The 20,660-nt window shown below is 35.6% G+C and overlaps 2 protein-coding genes, 1 long non-coding RNA gene and 1 pseudogene across 5 annotated transcripts; 3 read left to right on the forward strand and 1 right to left on the reverse strand.

Moving 5' to 3' along the window:
- The first annotated feature begins 5,472 nt into the window (after positions 1-5,472).
- Positions 5,473-9,284, forward strand: ugt5a1 (UDP glucuronosyltransferase 5 family, polypeptide A1). Its single transcript, XM_077210955.1, has 2 exons — positions 5,473-5,552; positions 7,388-9,284. Exon 2 carries the CDS (start codon positions 7,401-7,403, stop codon positions 8,976-8,978), a length of 1,578 nt encoding a protein of 525 aa, XP_077067070.1. The 5' UTR covers positions 5,473-5,552; positions 7,388-7,400; the 3' UTR covers positions 8,979-9,284.
- On the forward strand, positions 5,474-11,218 carry LOC143720959 (UDP-glucuronosyltransferase 2C1 pseudogene; annotated as a pseudogene). The gene is made up of 2 exons (XR_013196658.1): positions 5,474-5,552; positions 9,522-11,218. The product of XR_013196658.1 is annotated as a UDP-glucuronosyltransferase 2C1 pseudogene (transcript).
- ugt5a5 (UDP glucuronosyltransferase 5 family, polypeptide A5) lies at positions 5,495-18,940 on the forward strand. 2 transcript variants are annotated; one of them, XM_077210957.1, is made up of 3 exons: positions 5,495-5,552; positions 12,174-12,271; positions 16,726-18,884. In XM_077210957.1, the coding sequence occupies exons 2-3, from the start codon at positions 12,181-12,183 to the stop codon at positions 18,219-18,221; spliced, it is 1,587 nt and encodes a 528-aa protein (XP_077067072.1). In that variant the 5' UTR covers positions 5,495-5,552; positions 12,174-12,180; the 3' UTR covers positions 18,222-18,884. The 2 variants fall into 2 exon arrangements, with proteins under 2 accessions (XP_077067072.1, XP_077067071.1); XM_077210956.1 differs by lacking the exons at positions 5,495-5,552; positions 12,174-12,271 and adding an exon at positions 16,436-16,542 and having other exon boundaries at positions 16,631-18,940.
- Positions 11,937-17,206, reverse strand: LOC143720961 (uncharacterized). Its single transcript, XR_013196659.1, has 3 exons — positions 16,653-17,206; positions 14,788-14,919; positions 11,937-14,691 (listed from the first exon to the last, which is right to left on the reverse strand). It is a non-coding gene; the product is annotated as an uncharacterized LOC143720961 (long non-coding RNA).
- Positions 18,941-20,660: the final 1,720 nt, after the last annotated feature.

A 20,660-nucleotide genomic window follows, 5' to 3' on the forward strand; every position in this document is an offset into this window, starting at 1 on the left:
TGATCTGGTTGATGTATTTCAAGAACTTAAATTTTCATTAAAGGCACAATATGTAAAATTAAAATAATCCAAAATGTTTTCATTTTTTTTGACGTGTACTTGCATTATCCCAAATGTTTCTAAAAAAATGTTAAATCTAGAGAAATTTGCTATTTTAAACAGTGTAATGTCCCGTGCCATTGCGTCATCTGTTAATTACATCATATTCGCGTTACCCTCTATCCATGAAAAAACATCAAAATTGCTCTATAATGTTTTATTAGACAGGTGAACAACTGTTTGGATACATTTATCAACAGTAAAATAATCATTGTTTTATAGCTCAACACGATCTTATTTGAATCTCATTTCTTGATTTACAGCGAGTAACACATTTGTACCCAAAAAGTAGATCAGACAACACTATTTTGTCACGTGGATAACATGCACTGTTAAAAAGGATTGCTTGATTATTTAGCACAAGTGCTTGACTTAAATATCCAACTTAACTTAATATTTTAAGTTCTCAACAAATTTTAGGTGGCATAATCTGAAAGAGCTTTATTTGTAGGAACAGTAGTATAGCATTTTCTCCACAATGCAATGTTTTAACATAAATTAAATGCCATTTAGCAACACAAGCTTTTATTAAAAAATTCTAATATCGATCTATCATACTGCAGTGTGCAACAAGTGTCTCGTCAGCGAATGCACAGAGTAACGTTATAACTTTCAATACAAACAAATGTATTTTAGTATGATTGTTTTTACCAGGTAAAACATCGCTGCGTTACCCCATATTTTAATTAGGCAAATAAAGTGGCCTCTATGCGTAGTAATTCAGCACTTCAGTAGTAATTCGGCTGTTTCATTAGAATGAAATTAAATTAAACGTAACTGTAACAAATTTTGTTCAGGGAAGGAGGAAAACGTTAAATGTTACTTTAATCGCAAAATATGCCTAAACGCCAAAACGAGAGGAGTGTCAGCGGCTGACTGTGGCATAGAAGCATAATAAAAACAGCTACGTAAAATGTCCCTGAACTTTAAAAACCCTTTATGATTGTAGAACTTGTAATTACAACATGTAAACTTCGAGAGCTACGACTTGTACCACCTGACCACATCAGATTTAAGGTGTTCAACCGATCAATGTATGACATCAAAGTACGGCGAGAGCGACTCAAAAGCGTACAGAGCTTTATTTACTGTAATTACGACATGGTGTGAATGACGAATTCGAATAAGAGACCTCTAGTGGAGAAACTTGCATACTGTGCCTTTAAGAAAACATCAGGGACGCCAGAATATAAATACTAACACTCTCTGCCTGATTTAAAAGTGTGATGGTTTCAACTCGAAAAATTTATTTTTCAAGTGTAAAAATGTAAAATGATTTATTTTCTTTTGTCTAATTTTATGATGCTGTTGAATGTACACTTAACTACAGTAGTCAATATTTGAAGTTAATCAAAACCTTTCATCAAAGATATACATGAATTTTGAACAATACCCGTTCTAGTCTTAGGACAACTTTGATTAACTTTTTTTGATATTGACTACTGTATTTTAACTCTATAGGTTGCTGGTTAAACGTTAACAGGAATGACTTTGTAGTTTACCACAAAAAATGTCATCACAGCTGTGGGGTCAGGGGCTGTTGCAACATGTTATGAAATGATCAGTCTTTAAAAAAAATATTTCATGAACATTGTCAACAGTGTCTGGCTTAGGACTTTCATAACTTGTCAGCTGATGGGTATATTTTGGTTATACGGATTTAATACATTTTACAGTTACTGCAAGTCAGACATTTGCTTTAAACACATTATCGGCTACAAAAATGAATGCATTATTAATGAGAATTCAGTGATTCTAAAAGTTATACAGCTGTGATTTTTGATGCATGCACATATTTGAGAATTGCCTATGACCACTGAAAATTTTAACGCTCTTGATGACTTTAAATCGTATCCAGTCTTTCAATGTAAATCCATAAATCCTGCTATTGCTTGGCATGTTTTTTTAAATCACAAGATGCCAGGTGTTTTTCTAGTAATCTGTGAGCTATGAAATTACAATTGCAAGTTTAAACTGTGACTCAAAACTAGGGAAGTTGTAAGCGCCTTGTTAAAATGGAAGATTATATGAATTGAATAATAATTCTACCTTGCCACACGGGGTAGCTGTTTCCATTTTGCACACTTATGGTTTCTCCTCTAATATTAACAAAGAGACCAAAACGTTTGCTTTCTCTAGGCCTATTATAACTTAAGCTGAATTGATAATGACGTTTGTATTGTATTTGTATTGCAATTCACTATTTATGTTTGCTTGGGTGAGGTCACTGGAGTTGTAACTATTGCTTAAACTTAAGTCATTGGCAATGAACTTTAGAACACTGGTACTCATACATCAATAAAAAAGTCAATGAATATATCCATTTATTGTATAACTCACGGTTTAGAAAATGTTGTGTCCAGGAAAGAAAAAGAAAATGGGTTGTTTTCAATGGTTGTTGAAAATACTCAGCAACACCATTGCGGAGTATTCTCTCTTTAAAACTGCAGTGATCTGAAGAGAGTCTTAAAAACGCGGTTTGAAATCGCTGGTGTTTCATACGTCACAAACTACATTGTAACCAATTAGATCAATGTGTCGGGCCGGCAGGCTTTAGCACATCAACTGCTGTAAAGCAGGGGAGTCCTTAAGAGAAATCAGGTTATATTTATTATATATCATGATAGCGCGGGTGGATTCTGTAACTGTATATGACATATTACGATGTTATGATGAACTATATGCCTTTTCTCCACTGACGTTCTTAGTTGTTCAAAGCGTTTCTAAGGATACTGAGTTTTAGAAAGCAGCTGTCTGACTCTTGAGATGGCGACACATTATTAGCTGGTTGATAATGTAGTCAAGGCAAAGGCTAATCATATTAATTACCGTCATGTGTCTAACGTTGTAGAGAGCGATACATAAAACACATTAACATTCTGGTATCTTCACGGCTCATTTGCATATTACTAAATGAAGCAAGTGTGTAGAGTTACATTCAAGCTACATTCAAGGCATTCAAAAAAAATCACAGGAAAAAACATTTAAATATGCCATTTTGGTGATCAAAGATGAGTTTTAAGGGTTAAAAGTATTGACTACAAGGGGACTTTAACTCTTTCCCCGCCACCTTTTAAAAAAAAGTTTTTATAAAGTTGCCAGCCAGTGACAACATTTTAGTTTTCACAATTTCATGGCGCCCAGAATATTTTGTTGTATGAATATTTGAACGTGCAATATATCAAAAGAAAGAACAGAGCCTTTGCTTTTAGTTTTTCAGTCGCTTCGGTACATTTCTCAGATCACAACTGAAATTAGTTAAAAGAAACGATGCGCAGCAGAAAACGTGGAGGGAAGCGCTTTTGAGTACCAACGTTTTTGGGGACAGGGACACATTTATTTACTGGAGTAGGATTTTTCTCCATCTCTGGTAAGATAGCAATCATGATGATAAATGTGTTTATTAATTATGAAGGGTGCAACACATCGCAGTTAATGTGATCCGTATACGGGCCAGGCTCCACGGTTCGGCACGCATGTGATTCACGGATTAACTGCTCAGTTTAACCATCATAGAGTGAAAGTTTAGCATTTTTACGTGGTTTGTCTTGCCAATTTACACATTCAAATGATTTTAAACACGGAAAAAGAGGCAATAATCAGGTCTCGCGCACTGTTATCTGCGTGCACACCCTCACATACCCGAAGCGCGGGCACGCAAAGAGAGGGGTGCATAACAGACTACGCTTGAACACCGAATTGATTCGTCTTTTGCGTTTACTTGCGCTCGAACGGACACATACATTCAAAATTATGTCACCTGTCTTGGCTAGTATTTTCTCGAGCCCAGTCCCAATTCGCATACTATCCGTCCTAAATGGTATTCGAAAATAGAATTAGTACGTCCCAAATTGTAGTATGTTGAAATGAGTGTTCCAAAGATACCCGGATGGTCTACTATTTCCGGTCAGAATCCGAAGTGCAGTAGACATAATACATACTTTTAGGTCGTAGTATAAGTAGGTGAATTGGGACTGGGTCTCGGTTATGTCATTATTGAAGAGTTGAGAAAGAAACCGGATTTGTATTAGTATATTCAGTCCGTGCATGCAGTCTTAAAGTGACAGCAGCCTAATATTCCTGCTGTTGTACGTGCCATTAATGTTGTAAGGGTGGATTTCCTGCTGGGGTTCAGGCTGCAAGACTGCCGAATGACTAAAGAAACGTCAGCAAGATGGTAGAAAACTACATTTCTTGTCTATTACCACCCACTGCTACTTATACCAACGACGGAAATAAGCGCAGTTATAATAGCTAAATATGTGGGAGAGCGTTGCTATATAGAGTAACGAACGATATTGTATTGCAATGGTAACACTTCAAAGTCAATAGCAAATCAAAACTAGCAATGACTAAGCCTTTAGGAACTCCAAATGGTCCTTGTGGTTGAAAGAGCGGTTGGAAAACAGTAAAAGCAAATGTATTTGTCCATTTCAGTAAAAGCAAATTACTTTGTTCATTTTCAAATATTTTTGGATTATTTTCAATCCTACAATGTTAATAAAATAAAAAATCATCATCATCATCATCATCATCTACCATGTTGGAGAGAAAAGAACATAGTGAGGAGAGCATTCAGGAGGAAAGTGATGACGACAGCTTGTATGACAAGTGTGCTGTGTAAAGTGAGTATATCAAGCAGCGTCTCCAGGTGCTCCCTTGAGAACCAGACCAAAAAGGTTATGTGCACCCCTGTATATATACAATGTATGTCTATATATTCTTGTCTTTTTCTTTTATACTGTATATATCGCAATGACATTGTACTGTAATTTGTTGACAGAAAATAGAACTTCACTGCCATAAATCTTGTGAAATTCAGTGTTTTATTGGGTCTAAGGGACTAAAGGGCTTTCTGACCATGTTTGGATATGTTTTTAGTGACTGTTTAATAAAGTGACAGTTTTTCACACCTGATGATCTGCTGACACTGCTGAAGTATCCAAAAAATCTCTGTATATACGTTGTGCTAAAAGATTCTCAGATTACCTTTTATTCTTCTGCCTTTAACACAGCTGACACGAACAATACCACCTGTTCAGTTCAGTTCAGTTCTCGCCTGGAATGTTCTTAATGGTGGGAGTGTAGCTTGATCTTTAGTCTTTACAAAGCCAGACATTTAATCTGAAGTGTCATGTGAACTTTGGTGTGTGTAGTGTAAAATCAAAGAATTTTCTTTTTTATAATTTCATTGCAAGTAACAGATAATTTGCTCCGGTTGTAGCAAATTATGGTTTAAAACCAAGGTCCAGAGATCTTTGACCCTTAATGACTGGCATTGTTTAGCTGCCCTGCATTAAGGCACATGATAGGCTTTTGCTGTGCTCACTCATTCAGATACCTTTCACCTAAATGCACTTGATAAGCTCAAGCGTTGCAGGGTAAATGTGTTTACGGTTTTGGATGCTACACTGTGCCAAGGTGAACTTCAAGGAGTAGTTGCAGGTTGTCAGGTGAGGATTGAAATATTCCTAAAATATAATTATCTCAAAATAGAATCTGCTCTGACAAAGTACAAATTCTATCTTGGTCAGTCCATATATCATATTTTAGATTTCCATTCTGCTCTGAGTTCATTATGTAATATCTTGGCCTTTTATTGTGTGAATAGTATTTATTTTTGACTTTGTTAAACCAAATTCAGCTTCACAGAACTTTTCCATCAGAAGTGAAATTTGTAAAAAAAGCTAAGTATCAAGCTGTTTTGTGATTTAAAAAAAAAAACTTTTTAACTTAAAAAAAAAGTTACAAAATCAAATTACATGTTGTTGGTTTCAGAAAATGTTAAACGAACACCGTTTTTACTATGAAATCTGAATGCACATATTGCAAGGTATTGTTTTAGCATGTACTCTATTGAGGGAGCTTTTTTTCCATATGTTGCAGCATGTGTAGTGAACGATTGCATAACTTTGATTCTTATGAAGCTCTCAGCATATAACACTACTAAACAAATAGCCAATTTAGATTACTTTTTTCCTGCAAACACTGTGACCCATGCCACAATTATACTTTACTTCAGCAAACCTGCTTTGCATTTAAATGTTGTTGCAAACAAAGTGTTTTTTTACAACGTACAACATTGATGCCAAGAGAACCAAATCATTGGAATTACCAAAGTTTTTTCGTTTGGTGGTATATATTCAAAATTTTGTTTGATGTACTGTATTTAGTGTGGCAAATAAAATGGATATCCAAGCAGAACTGTGTATTCCACTTTGTTTTCAATGTGAAATATTATGAATTATTTTTATAAACATGTGAATTTCAATGTGCAAAAACACGTGCACATGTGAAACACATACTTTGCACATGAATGGGAAACATGGTTTAGGAACAGTTCCTATGTGGAAAAAATGGGAAATTCTTGTGTTTTTTGCTGGACAAATGTACATTCTTCTGCACAATGGCCTAGATGTTATTCTGTAAGTCAAAAGTCTAACAGATCAATAACAGCAAATATTAGACTTGTAGAGCAGAATGAATTTGTATCACTAATCATTGGTATCACTGGTATCCAACCGTAATGTACACTGAGAAAAAATATTGTATTTTTAACTGTAAAAGACTGTAAAAATGTGACCGTAAAAACCTGTTAATTGGTTTACATGGAGAAAAACTGTAATATACTGTAAAAGCCGCTTTTAAAAGCAAAAAGAACAAATCAACTTATAATTTATTGTATATTACAATTCACTGTGTGACAGCTCACATTTGATGTTTTTATTTTATTTTAATAATTATGTTTCCTCTTATAATTTTTTTGGTCAGTTATGTACATTAGGCTTTTATATCACATATTATGTTGTTAAATGATTGTTTATTACATTTTTTGAGTGTCATGTTTGTTACCATGATGGCGTTTTGTATTTGTGTACATGACTCTGGTGCACCTTCTATATATTAATATGTGCATCAGCTTGTTGAAAAACTACTTGTGATAAACACTGATTTATCATGTGGTTTTCTCTTTATGACCAGTGTTATTATGGCGGATGTCAGTATGTAAAAAGTACAAAACAGTAACAACATGGCCTTGCTAATTCAGCAGAAAGGGCTGTTGGATTTACTGGTTTAAAATGGTTTTGTTTTGTAAATTTTTTAATATAGTTTAAATTGTAACATGTTCAGGTTGTTCTGTAAATTTTTTTCTTTGTAAATATTTTACTGTATTTTTAAATGATTATTCTGGATGTGTAAATCACAGTGTAAAATAAGCTGGCTTTTGTTTTTCCTGGTCCTTTCTCTTCTGTTTCCCTTCATTCTTTCTTCTCTTTTGTTTTTAAAGGTTGTGTAAGAAGATGCGTCATTCAGCACCTCTCGTTTTGTTGTCGCTCTTATGCGTATTATTTGGAATAGATGGCGGTAAAGTGCTGGTGTTTCCACTGGATGGAAGTCACTGGGTGAACATGAAGGTCCTGATCGAGGAATTACACTCACGAGGTCACAACGTGACGGTGCTCAGAGCCTCCAACAGCTGGTATATCAAGGAGGAGTCTCCTTTCTACAATTCCATCACCATTCCAAACACAGGAGGATTTGATGAGGAATTTTTTGGTTTATTGATCAGCCGTCTCTTGAAGATTAAAAGAGAAGGACATTCCATTTGGAACCGCATTCAGCTGGAGTATGAAATCATCATGAAGTTTAAAAGCATGCATGAAGATATGTTGCAGATGATGGAGAGAATATTAGAAGATGAAAAAATGATAAACTCAATCCAAGATGCTAAATTCGACGTGGTGCTAGCAGACCCAGCCGCTGGAGGTGGTGCAATCCTAGCTTACAAGTTTAATATTCCTTTAGTTTTCAACGTTCGGTGGACCATTCATGGAGAGGGACATTTCGCCATTGCTCCTTCCCCCCTGTCTTATGTCCCTGTCCCAGGAGTAGAGCTAACAGACAAGATGTCATTCCTTCAACGTGCCAAGAATGTTTTGACCTACTTTTTCACCCAGTTCCAGATTGCAATCATCGCTGAACCTACCTATTCTTCTTTTTGTCGCAAACATTTTGGCCCCAATGTTAATTATTTCTCCCTTTTCCAGAATGCAGATATCTGGCTCATGAGAAATGACTTTACCTTTGAATTTCCACGACCCACAATGCCAAATATCGTCTATATGGGTGGCTTCCAGTGTAAACCTGCCAAGCCTCTTCCCGCCGATCTTGAGGAGTTTGTGCAGAGCTCAGGAGATTATGGAGTCATTGTCATGTCTCTAGGCACCCTTATTGCTCAGCTTCCACAAGACGTCACCAATGACATAGCAACCGCTTTTGCTCAGCTTCCTCAAAAAGTGATCTGGAGATATACAGGACCTCGACCTGTGACCCTTGGTAACAATACCTTATTGGTGGACTGGCTCCCCCAGAATGACCTGCTTGGACATCCTAAAACTAAAGTGTTTGTGGCACATGGCGGCACCAATGGAGTTCAGGAAGCCATCTATCATGGCATTCCCATTTTGGGTATACCATTAGTGTTTGATCAGCCAGACAATCTCTTCAGAATGAAATCGAAGGGAACAGCAAAGATTGTAGATATTGCGACTCTGGACATGGATGTGTTTCTAGAGGCATTAAAGGAGGTTTTGCATAACACATCTTACAAGGAGAACATGCAGAGACTGTCCAGACTGCATCACGACCAGCCAATGAAACCTCTCGATCGTGCCGTCTTCTGGATTGAGTTTGTCATGAGGAATAGAGGAGCCCCTCATTTACGAACACAGTCTTTCAGAATGTCCTGGATTGAGTACTACTCTATAGATGTTTTTTGGACTCTAACGGCGACACTTTTAATATTTGCATTTTTGATTGTATACGTGATTCGATATCTTTTTAGAGTTCTGTTCAAAAAGAAAGTAAAATGTGCATGATGTATAACTACTGTATGAGTGTGTTGTAGAAAAAAATAAAGCATTTACTACTAATTTTGTACGGACTATTTAAAGCTGCATTTATTGTCGGTAGAATCTTGAGCCTCAATAGATGCAAATTTCATAACTGTGATTAATGCAAGGACTAAAAAAAGTTTTCCCTGGCATTATTTTTTTGTGTTAACATGCAGTTTAAAAGTTTGACTTCAGTCAGACTAATTTGTCTAATTAGAATGTCATGTAAAGGCTTTAAACAGAAATTATATTGATTACACGTTAGATCACACATACTTGGACAGACAGATGAAGACTGTATCTCTGAGACTTTTTTGATTGTTTAAAATGAGTTAACCTAAAATTTTAATTTGTTTCATCATTTACTAACCCTAATGTCGTTCCAAATCTGTATGACTTTATATCTTCTGCCCTACTACCTTGCAGTTTTACAGATTATTTCAGGACAATTATAGGTATTGTATTTATCATTGTATTTGTGAAATCTTCAGTACTCTTTTAATTCGGTTATATTCTTTCTTATCAAAGGTTGTCAATTAAGATGCATCACTCCACCATTCTTGGTTTGTTCGTCCTGTTATCTGCCCTCTCAAGATCTTATGCTGGTAAAGTTCTGGTCGTCCCTGTGGATGGAAGTCATTGGATTAATATGAAGGTCCTTATTGTGGAGTTGCATTCAAAAGGTCACAATATCACGGTGGTCCGAGGGTCTAGCAGCTGGTACATTGAGGAAAAGTCTCCTCTCTACACTTCCATTACTGTGGATAATGGCGAATTTGACGATGACTTCATGGAGAAGTTTCTCCCTCACTTACTGAAAATGCAGAGACAAGGAAGATCATTTTGGAATGAAATGGCACTTGCTGATGAAACTTATAGGAGGTTTACAGAAATTCATCAGCTAATATGTAATATGACAGCTACAATGTTTGAAAACGAGACCTTGATGAATTCACTGAAAGATGCTGCGTATGACATTGTTCTGACGGATCCTGCTTTTGGAGGTGGAGTGTTACTGGCACACCGTCTTGACCTCCCTCTTGTGTTTAATGTCCGCTGGACCATGTACGGAGAAGCCCATTTTGATATAGCTCCATCTCCTCTCTCATATATACCTGTTACAGGGTTACAGCTAACCGACAAGATGACTTTCAGTCAGAGAGTAATGAACGTGATGACATATATAATGATTCTTTATAAAAATTCCAAATACTTTAGTTCTCCTTACCAAGAGTTTACCCAGAAATATTTTGGCCCCAATGTCAATTTCTTCTCCCTCCTCCAGAATGCCGACATCTGGCTAATGAGAAACGACTTCACGTTTGAGTTTCCACGACCCACAATGCCAAATGTCGTCTACATGGGTGGCTTCCAGTGCAAACCAGCTAAGCCACTTCCAGATGATTTGGAGAAATTTGTACAGAGCTCAGGAGAGCATGGGGTCATCATCATGACTTTAGGAACTGTTTTTGGTCAGCTTCTGAGTGAAATCAATGATGATATTGCTGCAGCTTTTGCCCAACTGCCTCAAAAAGTTATTTGGAGACACACAGGACCACAGCCTGCCAATCTAGGTAATAACACAATGATTGTGAACTGGCTCCCTCAGAATGATCTGCTTGGACATCCTCAAATTAAAGTGTTTGTGGCACATGGAGGCACCAATGGAGTTCAGGAAGCCATCTATCACGGGGTGCCTATTGTGGGCATTCCTTTAGCTTTTGACCAACCTGACAATCTCTCCAGGATGCAAGCAAAGGGAACAGCAAAGATTGTAGATATTGCGACTCTGGACAGGAATGTGTTTCTAGAGGCATTAAAGGAGGTTTTGCATAACACATCTTACAGGGAGAACATGCAGAGACTGTCCAGACTGCATCACGACCAGCCAATGAAACCTCTCGATCGTGCCGTCTTCTGGATTGAGTTTGTCATGAGGAATAGAGGAGCCCCTCATTTACGAACACAGTCTTTCAGAATGTCCTGGATTGAGTACTACTCTATAGATGTTATTTTGACTTTAATGGCAACAGTTTTTATATTTGCATTTGTGACTGTTTATACAATTAGATATTTGTGTCTAGTTGTATTCAGAAAGAAGGTGAAACGAGAATAATAATGGCTGGAAATATCAGTTCATTTGAAATTGTTTCCAGATTGTTTCCTGATAGTATGTGCTTTTGTGAGTCTTACATTTTTTTAAACATTTAAATAAATTAAAGAAACAATGCTTTAGTCCAATGCATTTTATAAATAATAATTTAGAACTAATTCAAAATTCTCTATACTGTTTGTTTCAAGAAACATTTTTGCTCTTGTACAACAACAATCTATATTATTAGGACTTGCTACAGACAAATATCATTCACATCTATCAGTGATAGTACAAGGGCTCAAATTAATCCCAATCATTATAATTAAGTTTGTTTTTGTGTTTATGATTGAGCCAACATAATTGTGAATGACTTCTCTGTACAAGCTTTGGCCGAACTCTTATATGACAGTTTCATGAAAATAAACACCCTGCAATAAAGAGGCACCTGATCATGTGTACATGATATGTTATCACCCCCTGACTCTTATACACAGTGAGACTGTGTAAAATTGGTCATTGAAGCAAACTACAGTGACTTACAGATGTAACATCCAACCTTATTACTGAAGTGGCATTTCTTGATGGCAAGGGATAAGTTAACCCTTAAATGTATTAATGTTTCGCCAATCATTATCACATATTTGGGTCTTTAGCGACCCGGGTCTATATCTAACACGGATGGATCTCTACCTGTCGCTATAATATAAAACCTCTCCTGATATTAGAGTAACAATTACAGAATCATATATTTTATATTGAAATGACTGAGGAATAATAAGAAGGTTGATGTCTAACTTAAAAAAAATGTATGAGGAGGAGGATAGTGAATCATGTCCCGAATCACTAAAGACCAGAGGTATGCATTTAAGAGTTAATATTATTTTATATACCTGAATAACTGTCCAATTGTACAGATTCAAATCATAAAGTAGTAGGCTACAGATCAAGTTGAAACATTATAGATTTCACACTCAATTCCATTATATTTCTGGACAGTCATGCATTTTCTCTTGACCATTGTAATTTGTTAAGTATTATTTATTATTTAGATTTATCAATTCAGATTTTATTCTTTTTCACTGAAGGTAATCAATGAAGATGCATCACTCCATCCTTCTCGGTTTGTTCATCCTGTTATCTGCTCTGTCAAAATCTTATGATGGAAAAATTCTGGTTGTCCCTGTGGATAGATTTTCTGGATAATGTTGCTTTCCCAGTTACTGCAGATCAAGAGACACGGAAGATAATTTTGGTCCAAAATGGAAATTGCTCAGGAGATTTACAGCAGGTTCTCAGAAGTGTATCAGCAAGTGTGCAATATGACAGCTATGATATTCGAAAATGATCTAGATGAAATCACTGGAAAATGGTAAATATAATGTTGTTCTGACGGATCCTGCATTTGAAGGTGGAGTGTTATTGGCACACCGTCTTCTCCTTCCTCTTGTACTAAATGTTTGTTGGACCATGCATGGAAAAGGTCACTTTGTTGTAGCACCATCTCCTCTCTCATATATATACCTGTTACAGGGTTACAGCTAACCGACAAGATGACGTTTAGTCAAAGAGTCATGAATGGGATGGTTTATGTGATCTTTATCAAAATCCAAAATTCTTTGGTTATCATTACCAAGAGTTCTCCCAGAAATATTTTGGCCCTGATGTTGATTTCTGTAGGTTCTGCATAACCAATCTTACAGGGAGAACATGCAGAGACTGTCCAGACTGCATCACGACCAGCCAATGAAACCTCTCTTCTGGATTGAGTTTGTCATGATCCAGTAATGTTGCATACATAATTACAATCACATTTTTACATGAGTATTGTAAACAAGCCAAAATACATGAAAGACAATACAATGAAATGGACAGTCATGAACAGAATTGATTAGATTACAGATTCAGCTGTGGAGATGGGGATGGAGGGGGGAGTTAGATGCAGCGTGCAGATAAGCAATAGAGAGAGGCTGAATGAATCGGGATTTAAATGAACCGCTGTGATGAGTGTCACAACTGGATCAGTACACATCAGAAACAGCTGACTGACGTGGCCTGCCTGAACTAATGCGATGCTCAATATTTGCATTCGTGACTGTTTATACAATTAGATATTTTTTGTCTAGTTGTATTCAAAAAGAAGGTGTAACATGAATAATAGTGGCTGAAAATATATCAGTTCATTTAAAAAGTTTCCAGATTGTATCCTGACAGCATGTGCTTTTGTGAATCTTAAATTATTTGAAACATTTAACTGGATTTAAGAAACAATGTTTTAGTCCAATGCATGAGTTGTTTTAAGCTGCATTTTTTTAATGTACAAGTAATTGACAGTACAAGGGCTCAAATGAATCCCCTACATTATAATTCATTTCGTTTTTGTGTTTATGATTGAGCCAACAGAATTGTGAATGACTTTTCTGTAAAGCTTTTGCTGAACTCTTATCTGACAAAGTTTTCTGAACACCCTGTAATTAAAGAGGCATCTGGTCATGAGTTCATGATGATATGTTATCACTCCCTGACTCTAAAATCTGTCATCTTTTCCACCATCGGGCCTAAAGGTTCTAAGAACGGTTCCAATTATATTTCCACTTGAGCCTGGTTCTGTACTGTGCGATTACAAAATGTTCTCGCCCCGGGATTCTCAGCACGGTTATCTAATTGCCGATTAGCCAATTTTTCTGTAAGTGCGCTATTTGAGGTTTGTAAAGACAGAAGGCCAGAAGACTTCTGTTTGAAAAACAACTGAACAAGGTCAGGGTCAATCATCAACCTGTTCTCCCCAAGGTCAGAATAATCATAGAGTTCAATTCACTTTTACAATTATAATCAAAGTTATGAGTATCAAACAAAAACAGTTCAAGTCATTTGCCTTTTTGATGCAAAGAGCCTCTTCATTGCTGGTTGCATATTTGTTATATTTTTTATTGAATTCCTCATCCTTGACTTGAAAAAGTTGTATTCTACAAAGTTTTTTGTGTGTCTTTTCCTTGCTACTTTATGCAACTGATTCAATGCTTTCTGAACCGATTTTAGTGCTACATGGTTGTGGTTTTCCTGTTAATGTAATGTTTTATCTCCTTTGTGATATAAAGTTTGTTATTTGGGTAAATAGTTACCTGTTTTTATAACCACATTATCTGTACAGATATTTACAGTCAGTTATTACTTCTCTGGTTTCATGCATGTCAGCGCCATAAAAAATACCCCACTCAATGGATAAGAACCAGCCTTTCAGAGACTCAATGCTGTTTTCCAACCACACTGACAGATCTTTAGTCACAGGTTTAGAGCTCTTCAAGACTGTCCTGTATGTTGGAATATGATAATCACTCTTATGATCAGAACTTGCCAATGGGGCCTTGATTCTGCTTTACAAGCCCATTTACATACCCATTGCATTTGTCTAAAATTCCATTTTCTCTTAACATATTGTTCAAAACCAAATATAGTTCCAGTTCGCAGTTGTTGAAGTCTCCCAGTATAAAAACATGGGTGTACGTTGAAGTTGTTGTTGTACATAGTCATTAATTTGCATTAAATTAATGAATAACCAGAGGGTGGAACATAAACCCCACAGATGTTGATATTCCCATATTCTCTCTGTGAATAAAAAGGCCTTAAACTTAAGCAAAGCAGTTCAACATTGGTATCACATACCGTGGCTCTCACTGTGAGCCTTCATTCATAAACACGCACCTCAGTTCCTGCCCGATGTTGCAGAATGATCGGCCCAAACCAGAGAGAATCAATCCACCTCAAACTGAGAGCTGGCCATGTCTGGATGAAGCCAGGTTTCCCTGAACACCCTTTCCGTGAACGCCTGCTTTTCTGTATTCAAAACAGACCCTGGTTTTAATGAAAACCTCCTCAAAATTATTTATTTATTTATTTTGCAGAAATCTTACGTTTCTTAAAATTATTCCAGGCAAAGGAGGTCAATTTCATTGTGGCTATGAGCTTTACAGTTTATATTAACCTATTTAAGGCTCCACAACACAGCAAAGAAGGGACCTTTATAGATCTAACTTTTATTTTCTTTTTTTTTAAGTGTTTTTATTTTATGAAAGTGGACTTTGTAGCTATATACAGTATATGTATAGACCTAATTTGTTATTAGCAATAACTTTTGGTTATAGAGTTTAATTGGTTCATCTACTGTATGTATGGTGGAGGAAAAACAAAAAAACAAACTACAACTTACCGAAATGTGTCCTATCATGTCTCATGTAGCCTAATCGCTCAAACACGGTTTCAACCGCGGAAAAACGTCATAGCTTGTAAACATTGTCATGTAACATTACATTTACCTCAGGAAAGCCATCTAATTACCATAGCATGTTAGTAGGCCTATTGGCTATAACGTTATTATTGTGAATAATAATAAACCACATTCATTTGATTTGTTAATTTTAACATTTAATAATAATACCAGCTGTCCATATAATATGACTGTTAACAGCATTAGGCTATTTGAGAGATTTTTTCCTGAGAAAAATTAACATGTAGCTATACTGTACCTGATATTTCTAAATGAATCGATATTGAATCAAGACCAGAATCAAATTGAAATCGTGAAATTTGAATCAAGCACTAATAAAACAGCAACCCATGTAAAAATTGATTGTAACTTAATGAAATTCTGTTTAGTTACCAATGTTTTGACAATAGCAATACACTTATTGTGATACAATTATTATTATTATTATTATAATTTGTGTTACATTTTTACATTATTTTTCGGGAAATAATGAATTGGAAAAAGTTTAAATGATACATTGGGCCCAAATGAGTAAGTAGTGCCTCTGCTACTCCTAATCGCCATCTAGTGTTGGCAAGAAATACAGCAAGTAAATGTTGAAAACAGCAAGTACATTTCAATGAGGATAAGTGAGTTTCTTAACATATTGTGATTCTTGAGATAAATAGATTAAATATAAGGATGTTTCACAAATATTTTCAAAGAAAATCAAGATGGCTCCAACAAGCCATCATTCTCTCACTAGTTTACTTTGTGTAACACGTTACAATAAATAATTTTTGTCATTTTTCCACTAAAAGATCAGTGTCATTTAATTCCATCAAATCTCAATTATGATGTGTGTTTTCATATGACGCATATATTTCATCTTAAGTTGTTCACTGACGCTTTTGTCTCATTGGTAAACACTAAGATTAGGAAAAACTGTATTGGGGTCAAAAAGTTTGTTGTTGTGGATTAATAAGCTATTTTATTTGGTCGGTAGAGGATTTAGAAACTTCTAAATCAATGCACTACTCAGAATAATATCAAGTTTAGACATGTTTTGTGTGCAGAGAGGAGTGGTGTTAACTTTCACATGCATGTGCACTCCCATTGCTTTTTGCACATATTAGCTGGTCAGGGCTTGTTTCACACCGTTTTAGTTGTGGAATGCAGTGAGAAATCTACCCGATCAGTCACATGCTTGTGTGGTAAGTGAAGCAGATTACCTTTATTTATACTAAACAATTATAATAAGTGTTGGAATATTAAATGTATAGTAACTTTCTTTCATCAAAGGTTAAAAACAAAGATGCATTACCTTCCTGTCACTTTGCTAACATTCTTGAGTATACTACCTCAAGTGTTCGGAGGTAAAGTGTTAGTATTTCCACTGGATGGAAGTCACTGGGTGAACATGAAGGTCCTGATCGAGGAATTACACTCACGAGGTCACAACGTGACGGTGCTCAGAGCCTCCAACAGCTGGTATATCAAAGAAGAGTCTCCTTTCTACACCTCCATCACTGTTTCTAATAGCGGTGGCATTGAAAAAGAGATGCTTGATGCATTTGCAAGACATATTCTGGTCATCAGAAGAGAAAAGTTGTCCATCTGGACTCACCTCACATTAGTTTCTGAGGTAGGAATGGTATTTGAAGAGATGCATTGCAATCAACTTGCCTTCATGGGAAAAATATTTGAAAACAAAGACTTAATGGATTCACTTCATACCGCAAAGTATGACCTGGTTCTGACAGATCCGGCTTTTGGAGGTGGATTTTTCCTGGCCCATCGTCTTGTCCTCCCTCTTGTGCTAAATGTCCGTTGGACGATACATGGAGAAGCACATTACGAAATAGCTCCTTCACCTCTGTCGTATGTTCCTGTACCCGGAGTAGAGCTGACTGATAAGATGACGTTTGCTCAGCGAGTGCAGAACGTGATGGGATACTTGTTTTTGCTTTATCACAAAAGCAAAACCTGCTCCTCACACTACCAGTCCTTCTGCAACAAATACTTTGGATCAGAAATCAACTACAAAAACCTTCTTCGGGATGCCGACATCTGGCTCATGAGAAATGACTTTACGTTTGAATTTCCACGACCCACAATGCCAAATATCGTCTATATGGGTGGCTTCCAGTGCAAACCAGCTAAGCCACTTCCAGATGATCTTGAGGAGTTTGTGCGGAGCTCTGGAGATCATGGAGTCATCGTCATGTCCCTAGGAACTCTTTTTAGTCAGCTTCCACAAGACATCACAGAGGAAATTGCTGCCGCTTTTGCCGGACTGCCTCAAAAAATAATTTGGAGACACACCGGACCTCGACCCGTCAACATTGGTGATAATACATTACTTATTGACTGGCTCCCCCAAAACGACCTGCTTGGACATCCTCAAACTAAAGTGTTTATAACACATGGAGGCACCAATGGAATTCAGGAAGCCATCTATCATGGGATTCCCATTTTGGGTCTACCCATAGTATTTGACCAACCTGACAATCTCTCCAGGATGCAAGCAAAGGGAACAGCAAAGATTGTAGATATTGCGACTCTGGACATGGATGTGTTTCTAGAGGCATTAAAGGAGGTTTTGCATAACACATCTTACAGGGAGAACATGCAGAGACTGTCCAGACTGCATCACGACCAGCCAATGAAACCTCTCGATCGTGCCGTCTTCTGGATTGAGTTTGTCATGAGGAATAGAGGAGCCCCTCATTTACGAACACAGTCTTTCAGAATGTCCTGGATTGAGTACTACTCTATGGATGTTTTTTGGACTCTTTTGATGATATTTGTGCTGTTTTGTTTTGTGATTTACTCTATCATAAAATATCTTTGTTTTAAAGTAGTATTTAAAAAGAAAATTAAATTTGATTGATACTTGAGTGAAAACTATTCTGACTAAAAATGGGAAATAACTTACTATATAATTTATCACTATAAAATGATTGAATCTTATATATCTTGAATATATATAAACTTGAATGATGAAACAATATGAAATAAACTGTTCTTTGTGGTTTAAATTTTTTTCTTGTTGTACTTCATTTCCATTTCCTGGTGTAAACCAGTGTTTTTAAGACAGCAATTTTTAAATCTTAAATCTAATATTTCTAAGTATACATTTTAATGAGAGCTAAAAATATATTGAATGCTATTTTTTATCATTATTTTAATTCTCTGGAATTTTATATATAAAAAATGTAAATCGTATCTGTATGGCCTGTACATTAGCATACATAAATGTGTCACTTTATTTATTTACTCACTCCCTCATTCATTTATTCATTCACTGTAAAATGTTATGATCAATAAGTTATGGGAACATATGTTTTACATTGCTTTAACTCAATTTAAGTTTTATTGATTTAAGCAATTTTCAGCTTTTAATGTTATACAAAGATTCAACTCATTTTTTAAAGTCAGTTTAATGTGATTTAAGTTGAAATTACTTAAATATCCAAGTTGATACTTGATTGTTGAAAAATGTAAGGCAGTAACTTTTTTTTACTATGTTCATTTAATAAATAAATAAGTATTATTGTTGTTTTGTCAAACTGTTTAAAAAATAAATCGAACATGCTTCCTGTTGCTCAACCTTGTCAGAGATGTGCTCATATCTGAGAGTGCAAATGATATGCAATTGACACATTGCTGTTTTAATAACAACAGTAATAATATGCTGGAAGAACACCAGGCATCATCAGCATCACTGAACTGGTACTTGATCAATTTCCTCTAGACATTTTTTATCACATACATTCAAGTATTGCTGAAAACAGACATTAAGTTGATCAGTTTAAATGCAATCAAGCCCAAAAATGCCAATAAAAATATAACAAATGAATGAGTTAATGAATGAATAATTATTTAAAGGATAGGCTATATATTGCATATAAGCGTAAGCTTAAAAACATAATTTGCAACTTTGCATTTTCCTTCGTGTGTATTTCTGAGCACATGCACTTCATCTGTTGTGGGACAGATGAGAAAAGCAAAACAAAATTGAAGTATGTAACTGAAACTTATATGTTGGCATTTCTGGGCATTTCCAACACTTGTTTACGATCGCCTGCATGGGATATGTCAGTTTTGGGAATCAGTTTTCATGCATCCATATAAACTGGTGAAAACTTGACGTTTATGTATACATAGATATCAAACTATCTATTTAGAGCCTGTGTGAACAGCTTGTGCATGACATGAAGTGTTTGCCCACTCAGTACAGTACAAGTGCAAACAATCACAAACTAGAGTGCAATGTGAGAGACAATGTGAATGATAGAATGCTGATGTTTATTTAAGTTTTGAAGAAAGTTGTTTCTTGATGCTTTTGTTTATAATGTAGGTGGATTGGTCTTACAATTGTCTATTTTTGCTATGCCATAGTTTACAAAATACTTTCTGCAAAATTCAGATTGGTTAATATAAATAAAATAAGTTATTGTTTTTGCACCAAAAAAAACATATTATTAATATTAAAATTACATAATTAAATGTTTTTCACCTTTGCAAATTATAACTTACAGTTAAACAATAAACATGTTTTACTATAGCATTTTTTACATTCATATTCTGTTAACATTAACATTAATCCCCAGGGAATGAAGGAAATGCGTTGTATATGACGTGATATACGTGCATTGTCCAGTAGATGACAGTAAACTGTTCAACATGAGACCGGTTTGTTTTGGCAGGGAATGTCAATGTCAGGCAATGATAGACTAGTGTTGATTAAAAAAGATTAATAAACTCTTACTGTTATAAGATTATTTTATTTTTGTGGCAGGTTTCCTATTAAGAATAATTTAGAAATATTTAAATTCATGTTTTCCTAAAAGATGGTTTGTTGCAGGAAGGGTGTTGTGAAACTCAGTGATGCCATCAATGTCTGTTTTTTTAAACGACCACATCGGCTATAGAGTGCGAGAAGTTAATCTCACAAAACAGATGAGCCACTTTATTTTCATACATTCATCATTCACAAACTATTCAATACTGTATAGTGAATTAAATTTTACTGAATAAATACTTGCATAAAAGCTGTTAACTGGTGTGCTGCCTAACATTAGTTTTAAAATATATTGTATTTTAAAATACAACATCTGTATATAATATTGTAAAAATGCTTTTTAAGGTGAAGAATTACTTCATAATTTAAGGACAGAACATTTATATTATATTTAAAAAAGCAATGTACACATTTGCTGTACAATACTGTTGAAAATAATGAATAAATAAATGCATGAAAAGCTTAGCCTGTTTATGGACAGAGGACCATTGCTATTCCTTCACTATTATATCTATAATCTATAAT

This window comes from Siphateles boraxobius, unplaced genomic scaffold (genome assembly GCF_051911475.1).
Source record: "Siphateles boraxobius isolate OS27281-9 unplaced genomic scaffold, OSU_SipBor_1 65, whole genome shotgun sequence".
Lineage (NCBI taxonomy): Eukaryota > Metazoa > Chordata > Actinopteri > Cypriniformes > Leuciscidae > Siphateles > Siphateles boraxobius.

Excerpts from the sequence above, each read along its gene's own strand:
- ugt5a1 (XM_077210955.1), top strand. The coding sequence starts at position 7,401 with ATGCGTCATTCAGCACCTCTCGTTTTGTTGTCGCTCTTATGCGTATTA.